General features: G+C 38.4%; 1 protein-coding gene across 3 annotated transcripts; it reads left to right on the top strand.

Moving 5' to 3' along the window:
• The first annotated feature begins 1,736 nt into the window (after positions 1 to 1,736).
• LOC113670644 (ras-related protein Rap1) lies at positions 1,737 to 10,220 on the top strand. Of its 3 annotated transcripts, none has more exons than XM_027186820.2 (6): positions 1,737 to 2,143; positions 2,997 to 3,167; positions 5,312 to 5,789; positions 6,404 to 6,460; positions 7,152 to 7,225; positions 9,185 to 10,220. In XM_027186820.2, the coding sequence occupies exons 3-6, from the start codon at positions 5,429 to 5,431 to the stop codon at positions 9,599 to 9,601; spliced, it is 909 nt and encodes a 302-aa protein (XP_027042621.2). In that variant the 5' UTR covers positions 1,737 to 2,143; positions 2,997 to 3,167; positions 5,312 to 5,428; the 3' UTR covers positions 9,602 to 10,220. The 3 variants fall into 3 exon arrangements, with proteins under 3 accessions (XP_027042621.2, XP_089040858.1, XP_027042628.2); XM_089184732.1 differs by having other exon boundaries at positions 1,988 to 2,157; XM_027186827.2 differs by lacking the exons at positions 1,737 to 2,143; positions 2,997 to 3,167 and adding an exon at positions 4,531 to 4,671.
• Positions 10,221 to 11,352: the final 1,132 nt, after the last annotated feature.

Genomic DNA, 11,352 nt, shown 5'->3' with positions numbered 1-11,352 from the left:
TTCGCTTTAACAATGCAGGAGACGACGATGTAGAATCATGCAGCCTTCTTTAACAGGAGAAGAAAATGACTATGAAAATACACCTAAATTAATTATCGACTTGACGCGTTGACTAAGTCAACTTCCCTCCCATGCTTAACCTTTTTGTCTGGCCTCACTTTTAAAGGCGAAATTTGTCCTTTCTTGTTCAGTTGATCATTACGTTCGTCCAGCATGTACTTAATGTTCTTTAATAGGACATTAATTCATAATAATATTTCCATACCGATCAGCCTGTGTGTTGTTGTCTCGTCAGCTATGAGATAACGATATTATGCCATAGAACTATAAATATGGGAATGCAAGTTGCGTCATGCTTCAGTCGTGTTCAGTGTGTTTACAAGTATCATTTGAACCACACGATAAAACCACAGGCTAAGTTTGCGCGATTTTGGGCTACTTCTATTTTACATATTTCTCTTCTACTTTGTCTGTTGCACCAGACGAGGAGTTAGAAGACTTAGGAAATGTTCCTGTCCGACTCTGGATTACTTCTATTTCATTCTTTTGAGCAGGCGAGGCCGTTAGGAAATCTTGCTATTTTTCTATAACTTTGCCCTTTGAACCCAATTTTTCGGGGTTTTTTTTACCTGCTAAGAGCTTAGAAGTCAGCTTACTTAGAGTTCGTGGTTCGAAATATCGTGATGGAGATATCCGCCTAAAAGGCGTTATATTGTATGTTGGGGGTCATTAATTTAACGCCAGTCAACCGAATTGATCTGGTTATGGAAATTCGGTACTTTCACTCCTTCTTTTGCCTGAAAGATTTTGATATATTCACATATAAGGAAGTGAGTCGGTCTGTCATATGATTTTTCCAGCACGGTCATGGGAATAAAGTCATGATATGTCGCGCCTTGTTTATTTCAGTGAGCGAGCTGAAGTTTTTCAATATGAACAGTAGCCGGACTGAAATTTACTTTGTGAAAAATGGGCATAAGTTTTATGAAGCCACATAGGTTTCTGCTGAAGCTGAGGTAAGGTAAGGAGACAGGCGACTCAGGCCTTGGCATCTTACAAGATGTGTTGTAAAGGATCGCTATTAAGCCTATCAGAGGCCACAACGTCTGATTGAAAGCGAGTCACGTGGTGAGAAATAGCTGTCATCACCAGGTCCCTGAATAGAATGGAAGCAACTGAACTCCTTTACTACCATGTCCAAGGGGTGATCAATCAACTATATTCCCGTTACAATTCTAATATTCTGTCAGCAGAGAGTTGGTGAGGCTTTAAAGAACTATCATACTGGGGATATTGTCTTCACGTAGCTTAAATTCTCATAAAAGGGCCAACCAAGAAATGTATAGTCTCTGCTTATAGGGATCAACTTTCAGGATCATTTTAGGAGTTAAAAGAGATAATTCATTGCCTTTTGTGATTCAGGTTTGACAAGAACTGTCGCTTTTTATTTCCCCTACTTACACCTTATCGTTACCATTTAGATCCTGAGCTGAATTTTTATTCAGTCTTATTGACAATAAAAGATAAATATCTGATTAAAAATGCGGAAGGACACAATCACGACAAAGCGAAACGAATAAAATTACTAATCGCTTATATTTAAAAAAAAAAACGTGGAGAGCTATCACGCTTTACAAATGTATATCATCAAAGTACTTTTTATCTCTGACATTGAATAAATGATGCAGCTTCAAATCACCTGTCATATCACTTCAAACTTAGGATGAAAATTCTTTGAATTCCAAACTTGTAATTTTTTTTTATTGCAAGATCAGTTCGCACATAATACATTCTTAAACACTTACTTGAAAATTGGGAAAAAAAATTATCACTTCAAGACCACGATGATTGTATTAGAGGACAAACCTCGCACAAGTATCGTCCACCAACGATAAACTGCGTCAAGTTGGCAACAATGTAACACAGTGGAACTGTTCAAAGTTGTGTACACAGAGCATTAAATACGGAAATAGACAGCTTAAAAGCTACAGTCGGAGTGGCGCCGTAAGACAAACCTGCCAATTTGGTGACTGAATAAAACAATCAACGTTGGAACAGAAAGAACAGTCGGTTTGATCATCGCACAGAGTTGTTATTATAACCAAGATATTTTCAACAAAACCATAGAGGTGAACTGAAGAAGGTAATCATTCGATGGTCAGTGTTTTAACCTTAGATAAAGCTGCTCCCAGTTATTAAATACCAGAAGTAAATGCTCTCCCTAGTTATCCGTAGGGAGATTAACTTCAAGAGATTCTGAGAAAATTGCGACGCAATCATGAGGCACTGGGAATGTGAGCTTGTCAAAGCGACCACCCTACTGTACAGTCCTGTGCTTTATACATGTTTACATAATCGGGAAATTTTCGGCTTCAAAATTTTATTTAATAATCATATGCACATTCTGTCTATATGAAAACCTCTGATACTTGCTGCCTACGTATGGGTTCCCCATTGCGGTTTGGTGGGCGAAATAGATGAGGAAAGTGGCACTTATTTCGTGCGGACCACCAGTATTGACTCGCAGAGCTCGCTGTTCTCCTATTTCCTGCACGTTTGTCCTTGTATTATGATCATACCACTTTATGGAGCCCCTTGGTAGGCTACCCGTGGTTCAGTAGTGCTGTATACTTTGGATGAACGCGATGAGACCTGATCCTATATAGCTATACTGATATATTTTTTTGAAGTTGTGGTAGTCTAGACTTATAAAAGAAATCCAGCATGATATGCAATCGTACAGACGCCAAAATGTTTTAAGCGTATTGGTCTGGTACGTGATTCAGTGCAGATGCTGTACTGACAGAGTTCAGGAGAACGCTGGAAAAATAAATATTTGATTTGGCAGACATTTTAGCATCTTATCGTGGTCAAGTTGAAAGAATTTTAATAGCTGTTGAACTCAGACGATGACTTCTGAAATACATACCTTGTCTACAAAGGTCGACTCGCTGTCAAATTATGTTTGTTAATTTAACACGTATCACAATTCCTAGACCCATTATACAGCGTTTTATCAACATTCAAGGCAGGCCACTTCAGATTCCAAGTCAATTGCAACAGGATTGGAGCTAAAAAGCTAACAAGGCAGAACTGGTAAATACTGGAATTACTTAGACCTTCTTCACGCTCGATAAATTCGATCAACTGATTCGCGAAAACTTAAGGTAAGATTGTAAACATGCTATTTAAAATAGTAGACTTTTTCTCTGTCTGAAAAAAAAAGGCAAGGAAACAAAACAAAAATTCAAGAAAAGTAACTGTAGATCATCTTCCTGATAGTAGTAATGAGGGCTTCAGTCGAACAACTTGAGGTTCACCACAAGGCACATGCATTTACCTATCAGCGCATAACGGAAAGAAACAAGTCCGCTTCTCAAAATGTTAATTCTGAAGTTGGAAATGCTCCACTTCATATATTGTTTCCATCGTCTTACTTCAGACAAGCATATGTTTCCCAAGGATAGTAGATTACTTCCTTTCCAGTCGCAGCGTTTAGTTTAAAAAAGGAGAAGGAAGTAAATTAATCGCCGATAGGTCAGAGAATCGTAGTATGCAGGGCACAAACCATGGTGATTTAGAATCTAAAAGGTACTGAATGTTCTACACCGTATCCGTGCCGTGATCCTTTGTATTTTGGCGTCTGAATTACCTTCCCCGTGTTACATGGCGGTTACACCCTTCAATTTTGAAACCATGCAAACCTCAGGCTGAATCTTCTCACGAAAAATCTACTTCTAGAGATGTACGGATCCACAATAATCCCCACAAGTTCTCTGCTCTTATGGGCATATTTTGAAAATCCAGATGGAGAAGCCATTCGCTTGATTCTCATTTTACAGTTCAGAAAAGTAGATAATCCACAAAGAACGTATGTATACTTTACGTCGTTAGAACCACATTTCGATTAGATATCTCCCGCAAAGATGATTAATGAGGCCATTGATATTAAAAGTGACTTGCTGTTTTACCCTATGTAATTAGACCAAAGGTCTGTAAAGGTTTAGCTTTCTGATCAGAAGAGACTGCCGGTAACGCGTTTGAGAAACAACGACAACTGACGGGTAAACCTGGAAATCTGAGTCAGAAGTGAAGCGCGAGACAGCTGATTTTTTTCTGTTCTAGGTAACCTGTTTGTAGAAATCTGTCACAGTGATATCAGACGGGAGATTGTTATTTTCCTGGCTGTTTGCCCCGCAGTAATTTGTCAAGTTTTGTTTTCGTATTTGAAAATAATACATCGTCTTGTAGATCACTTACCTTACCTCGGCAGTACACAATTAAATGTAAGGAAAATAATTTAATCTTAAAACCCTATTCTTCATTTCGTGCTTTCCTGAAGACACATTTCATTTGTGTATCGTGCAAATAACTTCGTTTAGGTATTATTTCAGTGGTTCAAAAGTGGCAATTTACGCCACGACAAAATGGCCATCAAACTAACACAATTGGTCTATTATGTCAACACTTTGTATGAACAATTATGACTTCATTTAAGCCTTTCGACACACCGGAAGTGAGACGATTGGTCGATGGAAACGACGGAAACCAAAGATACACATAGCTTTTGCTAATTAGTCCCAAGAGTGTACAAAAAATATGTAATCGAACACGTTCTACAATGTAACTTTCCAAATGATGCTTTTTGAGGCGTCTTCTGTTGAGTGGAAGGTTTGTTAACTTCGGTTGCAATTACGTTATAGTTCAAAGGATAATGGATTTTTAAAGATCTCCTCAGGCAATTTTCGTTGTGAAGTTATTAGACTTTGTTGGGTCTTCAGAGGGGAACTGTCCACACTTTAATTTTACGTCTTAAAGTTACTTCTAGTGTGGTTAGAGTTTCTTCTTTTTTAAAGAGTGTTGCTCTCCATTAGCACACATCCGATAAGTCCATTGTCTTAGCTACAAACGCAAAGCAAATTAATTAGCTTGCGAGCGGAAACCACTCGCTTTTACCAAACTACAAAGCATAAGCTTCATTTGCTAACTGAGAGCACAACATCAGTAGATTGTGAGGTCCCCTCTAAGGAATTTAAAGGCACGCATGGTAACCTTTCATAAGAGTAACATCATTGTGTACATCCTTAAAGATTGACTGGCCTGTCCTTGATCCTCAAAACCCCCTCAGTGGATAACAGTGTTTTGACATTTGAATTTTGCATACTGAAACCCAAAATGGTATGCGTCGAAAAGTGTCCTTTGTTGTTTTAAGGGAGCATGACAATAGAACGCCTGTCAGATTGAACAATATGATCTATTTATTGGCTGACATTATCCTGAGAAACCTCTAACCTCATATACGCTCGCACAGCGAACAGACAAGGACCGTGGAGAATCAAACGTAAAAATTGGTAAAACAGCTTCAACTGGACGGTTTAATTGAGCCTCGACGCAGATTATTGAATCATGCAGCAGGCATAGATTCTTCATGTCGCTAAGACGAGAAAACACGGTTCCTCCGCGAACGTTGTATGGAGCGGCTACGATGCGTCAGCCACGAAACTTCACGCCACCACAACAGCGGCGGAGTACCCAAGGCCACGCACAAAGAAGAGGAAGCCTCGGACATCTATACTCCTCCGATAAAAAGCCACTTACAACTCGGAGCAACAGTTTCAGTTTTGCTAATGACGATTTTACTCCGACCAAGCTGGACTTTCAATCGCTCAAGAAACGGTCAAGTTTACTGGGTGGCAAGTTTAAGTCCGGGAATAAAGACCCCGAGGGTGTTGCCTGTAGCGAGAAGCACTCCATAGTTATGCTGGGAGCAGGAGGAGTAGGAAAGACAGGTAAACTGGCCATGCATAGCGGTTACATTATATAACACATAGCGTCTAATAGTGCGGATTCACAGCTATTGTAACTTAAATTAGAGAATTAATGTAAGGAAACATGCAGTTCTATTTCGCAAGACACATGGATCGCTAAGCTAGTCAGTATGCAAGAAAATTTCAATTGACGAAACATTTGAGACAGATCAAGATGCGCTCTCCGATTAGATTAACAGCAGATAAAAGAGTATCGTGACTGTGAAAGCTTTTGAAAATAAAGCATGGAACAACTTCTTTCATGACCATGGAAGTAATGATCGTTTCTTTTCACAATGTATGTATTGAACAAAGAACCGGCGTGAAGGCAGAATATAATTGCATCCTTAATCTGGCACGGATCATCAATTATGGACTTATTTCCTAAATTTCTTGAGGGAACCACTCGAGTCTTTCCTTCTGGAAAGCTGATATAGTTATTCCTCGCCCGCACCTTCTCTCATGGATAGGAACAGACGTCACTCTAGATTTGTTATCAGAGTTTATATTGTCGGCTTTACTCAAACCTTAATATCTCGTTTTGTTTGAATAGCGATTAGTAAGATTGACATATTTTTTTCTCTTTTGTCTTTCAGCTTTGGTAGTTCGCTTCGTGACTGGCCGATTTTTAAATGAATATGATCCAACATTAGGTGAGGAAGAAGTTTATCCAAAGTAGTTTGTCTGACAGCGTAGAAATATAAACTTGCGGCAAGTCGTCGGTATCATATTTTTCTATCCGGAAAAGCGGGATAAGTTTGTCGTGCGGTCTGATTTGATTTCTGACAGGTTTGTGTACAAAAAATAATTTCTAAGTGTTAATTTCTTTAGCAGATTTTTTTTCGCTTGCGCTCGTGCACCGCTTAAGGGTTAATAACGATCACGCCTTCTTACTCGCACGCAGATCGAAAACCAGAGCTTTGGATAAACACATGATTGATTTTCTCAGGATGTTGGTTAATCGAAAACACTCTTAAACGCGATCTAGACTGACCTGGACTTGAACAGCTTTTCTGGATGTACACAGCAGTATTTCAACACAGGTTGAGTTCTGTGTGTGCGCAAGTAAATGTCAAATTTATTCAACGAAACGGTACTAAAAATTAAAAAAAAAAACAGTCGGTAGATGACTGGAGGCCGTTGGTCTTCCCGTTTGTATATCTCAAATGATTTCCGTTCAAAGTCGGAGGTTTCAGGTTTCGTACACGAGGAAATGGCTTTAATCTGTATAATACCGCCTTTTTTGTTGTTGGTTCAATAGAAGTACTTATTTTGAAGCCCACCATGCCGCCCTGTTACTAAACTTAGACCTGCTAATGGTTCTATTGTATTTTTGGCTTTAAGAGATGGTTTATGAGAAATCCTTGCCGGTTGGTGACAGCAATGTATCACTGGACATTCTGGACACTGCTAGCAATGTAAGCAGTTTAGTCGCTTCTTCTTTCATCATTTACTGATTGTTTTAAAATGTTTTTTCTAAGTGCTAGCTCGAAAAAAAAACAGGATGTTTTACCGACCACGGAGCTCGGTTTACAGGTAATTCAACCCATAGCTAAAGCCTCAAATTAGCGATCTTTTGACTAAGATATGGTACTGAGTAACACCATAAGACTTTTGTCCAACAGTCAATATCGCATCACGTAGCCTCGTGTTTAATTCTTCCTTACTAAATGAATCTTATCATCAACTCTTTTCAAATTAAACAGATGTTTACTTAATGGTTTGATTTATCTTTTCAACTGATAACAGACTAACATCTCGTGATTTACTGATGCTAAAGTGAATTTTCCAGGGCCACACAACTGTCGTACACAACGACAGTGTTAGGCAGCTAAAATTCTAGGAAAGTATTACAAAAACGTCGACAAAATATAAGAATTTTAAAAGCATTAAAGCAGCAGCTAGTAAAATCGAAGCTTCTCTTACGTTAACTGGAGTCACAAAGTGCTGTTACACCATTGCTTTCAGTTAGCTCCCCTATGACCACACTCAAGTTGTCAGATAAGATTGACAACGTAAGTGACCTTCAGCACATGGAACACTGATCTATCTATTCCAGGAGATCTCCGATAAGAGAGAGGTTGTGGAAGTCACTGTTACATAACTGTATTCTGCTGAAGATACTGAAAATAGTAATTATCTAATAAATAACGTTCTACTCATGTTTTAATTTTTGTTTGTGACGACCGTCATAGGGAGAGATAAATAGTGGTAATTGAAAGTTTTATGTAGGGATTTATAATCATGCATAATTTTGGCTTATATAACTAGCGAAATTAGCGTATAGTATAGGCTCTTAAGATAAAACCTTCATTTATACGATTAGCCGTACTCAGCCGAAGCTCCAAGCTCCAGCTAACATTGAGTAGATAAGCTTCTTTTGCCGTATGTGTTATATTAAAGGTTGATGCCCCGTCGGGTTCGCCAAGAAGACAAAGCTCCAGGGTAACTGTGAGGTCTCAAAGTCTATCAGCTAAAGGCATTGTCCTTCGATAAATCAACAACTTAGGGCAGCCATTTGTGTAATCACCCTCCATTAATTTTGCACGTACACAGTTTTGATGCATCGTAGGGGTCTTACGGAGATGAATGGAACCCTTGTTTTAAATGCTTCTTGTTTTCTTATAACCCAAAAGACGATCAGTTCTTCTTTTGTAAGGAATTGGTTTTGACTGATTTTAGTTGATGAATGTGGAGCCAATCATACCCCGAGTTTCCTTAACCTTTACTTCTTAACATCAGTATGCATATTCCCCATTCTACCCTCTAGATATTTCCTAAGGTTCTGACAAGGAGAATTTGTTCAACAATCAACTTCTTTAGTTGGTGATCATCTCCTTTATTCTCATGACTTTAATGTTTGATTCAGTGGTGATGTTGTAAGGAGAAATAAGACGTTAGTCACTCTTAAGGGTTAAAGCGTTAAGAGATATAAGCTAGTTGTGAATAGCCACCCTTCCTGCCCAAACCAGCTCATTTCTTCACCAACCCCGTATAACTGAGATCGCTGTTCTTTGTTTAAAATATTCAAGGCCGAAATTAAAAGCGAACGTGCTTCTTCGTAAAGTAGAAAATACTGTAAGCGCCAAAAGAATCGTCCCTTTAGATTTGCTAAGCTCAAAATTAACGGCGGGGGTTGTTATTCTATTGTATTCCCCCAGCAAGAACTCTATTAAACGTCTGTCCTTAAATTTCCATTAAATTTCCATTAAGTAAAGACAGTTTCCTCGACGTTACCTCTTATCACCGCGTCCATCTAACGTCTAGTCATAACATAAAATTATTTGATATTTGATAGGACGATAAATGACCTGAAAATTTGTCTAGTCGTTTAAAAGTTCACATATATATTTTTTTTCATTTTTTGTTTCACTCAGGCTCAAGCTTCTTACATTAGAAATGGGGAAGGATTCATAGTGGTATACTCGATCACTGATCATTACAGTTTTGAAGTGGCAAGACAGCTTGTCAAACTCATCAAAGAGGTGAGAAAGCCTGACGGGGAGTGCCAGGTCCCTGTTATATTGGTTGGTAACAAGAAAGATCTCCGCCGAGGAAGAAGTGTTAGCAAAGAAGAAGCCAGGGAGACTGCAAGCGAGTTCTCCTGTTCGCATTACGAGACTTCTGCTCTAACCAATAAGAACGTTCAAATCGTTTTTTTCAATATGGTGTTCCAGGTTAGATTCACCAAAAAGTCTCGGCAAAAGAGCCAGGGATCATCGGGTAGTAATGGATTTCTGAGCTCAGTGCGTCAATTGTTTAACCATAGGAGAGGTAGTTTGCAGGGATGGTGAAGGAATCTACGAATTTGTTATTGACTAGGAGAAGAGTGGCTCAAGCGAGACTAATTGTATTTATGTCGACCTTCCTTGGGGAACATAGTACGGCTAGTTCAGTAACAAACTTATCACGGAACCAATGGCAAAGTCTAAATATAATAATCACACAATCAAAAAAGTTTTAGAATTATGTCTTAATAAGACTAACAGGCGGTTACAGAGAACTGTTTGTGACTTTCCCCACTGAGGTGCGTGGTCGACAAAACTTTTCTCGTGTAGCCATGTAAGCTTTTGCTTACGTGAAAAACGGGTTTCCTTCGAAAGAGTGGAAAAATTCATCGGTTACAAAAACGTGGGTAACATTCACCAGCCAGAAAGTCTCCTTTGAGACTGATATTGTGACATTTCGAAGATCGGCTGTAAAGGAGATCACAGGTTATATCGATAGATATGAAAACATGGCATGACATGCGTAAATAAAAAGTGCGCGAATTCTTTTCATACGTCTGTTGATGGGGTGATTTTTCATTGAGGGTGACTTTACTGAACAGTGTCGAAATTGCTTTTTCATGATAATGAATAAAGGAAATGGTTGATTCTGGGAATAAAAATCACATTAAACTTGTACCGTACTTCATCCAGTTGATTTCAATCGTCAACTACCTAAAACACCGAGTTTCTACTGCAATAACATAATACATTGCTGGCTGACTTACTTCATCATTTTGCTTTAATTTCTACGAATTACAGGAACAAAAAGAGAAAACGATCAAATGATCAAGGAAAACAACTCAAATTTACTCAGTATAGCTTACAGTTAACCGTGAAAATCTAGAAAGTGGTCCGGACAGTTTGTTTGTTTGTTTTTTTTTTATTCCGCCAGACGAATACAGGTTATGTATCAGATTCAGAGACAATTACTAAGGGCCAACAATTCCTTAAAAGGCTTTTTGATGCGTAGAATAGAAATGATCAAACTTCATTCCTTTCACAATATTAACCTTTCCGTTTCAGCGTAGGAAACTCACATAACTTCAAAATATAAAGCAATACGCAGGCTCACTTCAAAGGAAGTGTTCAAGAACTGTAATCAATGGTTACAGTAAGTTTGGTATGCTAAGCGCCCCCCTTCCCTCCCCGAAAAAAATTGAACGAAACAAATAATAATTGAATAAAATATGATGAAATGGACGAAATTCAACTTTGCATAGGGTTGAGGGCAGGAGGGAATGTTATCAATGTGAAATGTATTTATTCACGATTTTCATGACAATTTGACGCTCTCCTATCATCGAAGCAGGATTAGTGTCACCAGTTAATTCCTCTTTAGTTTAATACTTTTATTTTATTTTATTTAATCGCTTTTCTGTCTCTCAGACTGAACAAACATGTTATGCGTCTAAAGACAGAGACTGAGACGTTTTTGTTTTAGATGTCTCAATGCCTCGCCTCTCTTTTTTTTCAGCTTTTTTGTATTGCCTCTCGTTAGAACTACTTGCCATATGTCCTGAATACTAGTTATGACCTTGAGCAATACGTCAGGTTATGACAATAACCCTAGAAAGACGGCGTCACCTGTCTTTATTTAACAATGAGTTGACATTGTCTTCTTTTTTACTGCTTTACTTAGATCCTTCCTCTATGGTCATTTTTAAACAAATGTTGAATAATGACAAAAAACAAAACGAGGTTTTCTCATCTACAGACCTGGTTTAAAGAAAGAAGAGTAAATTGCTGTGTATGTGTGCAGATCTGTTAATTAGGAA

The sequence above is a fragment of the Pocillopora damicornis genome, chromosome 10 (genome assembly GCF_964200805.1).
Source record: "Pocillopora damicornis chromosome 10, jaPocDami1.2, whole genome shotgun sequence".
Taxonomy (NCBI): domain Eukaryota; kingdom Metazoa; phylum Cnidaria; class Anthozoa; order Scleractinia; family Pocilloporidae; genus Pocillopora; species Pocillopora damicornis.
Note: the sequence above shows the minus strand (reverse complement) of the source record. Positions and strands in the feature narration are given on the sequence as shown.

Bases quoted from the DNA above. Each gene is read 5' to 3' on its own strand.
- LOC113670644 (XM_027186820.2), top strand. From the start codon at position 5,429: ATGTCGCTAAGACGAGAAAACACGGTTCCTCCGCGAACGTTGTATGGA. The intron at 5,790-6,403 runs GTAAACTGGCCA...TTTGTCTTTCAG, and splicing joins AGGAGGAGTAGGAAAGACAG to CTTTGGTAGTTCGCTTCGTG. The intron at 6,461-7,151 runs GTGAGGAAGAAG...TTTGGCTTTAAG, and splicing joins TGAATATGATCCAACATTAG to AGATGGTTTATGAGAAATCC.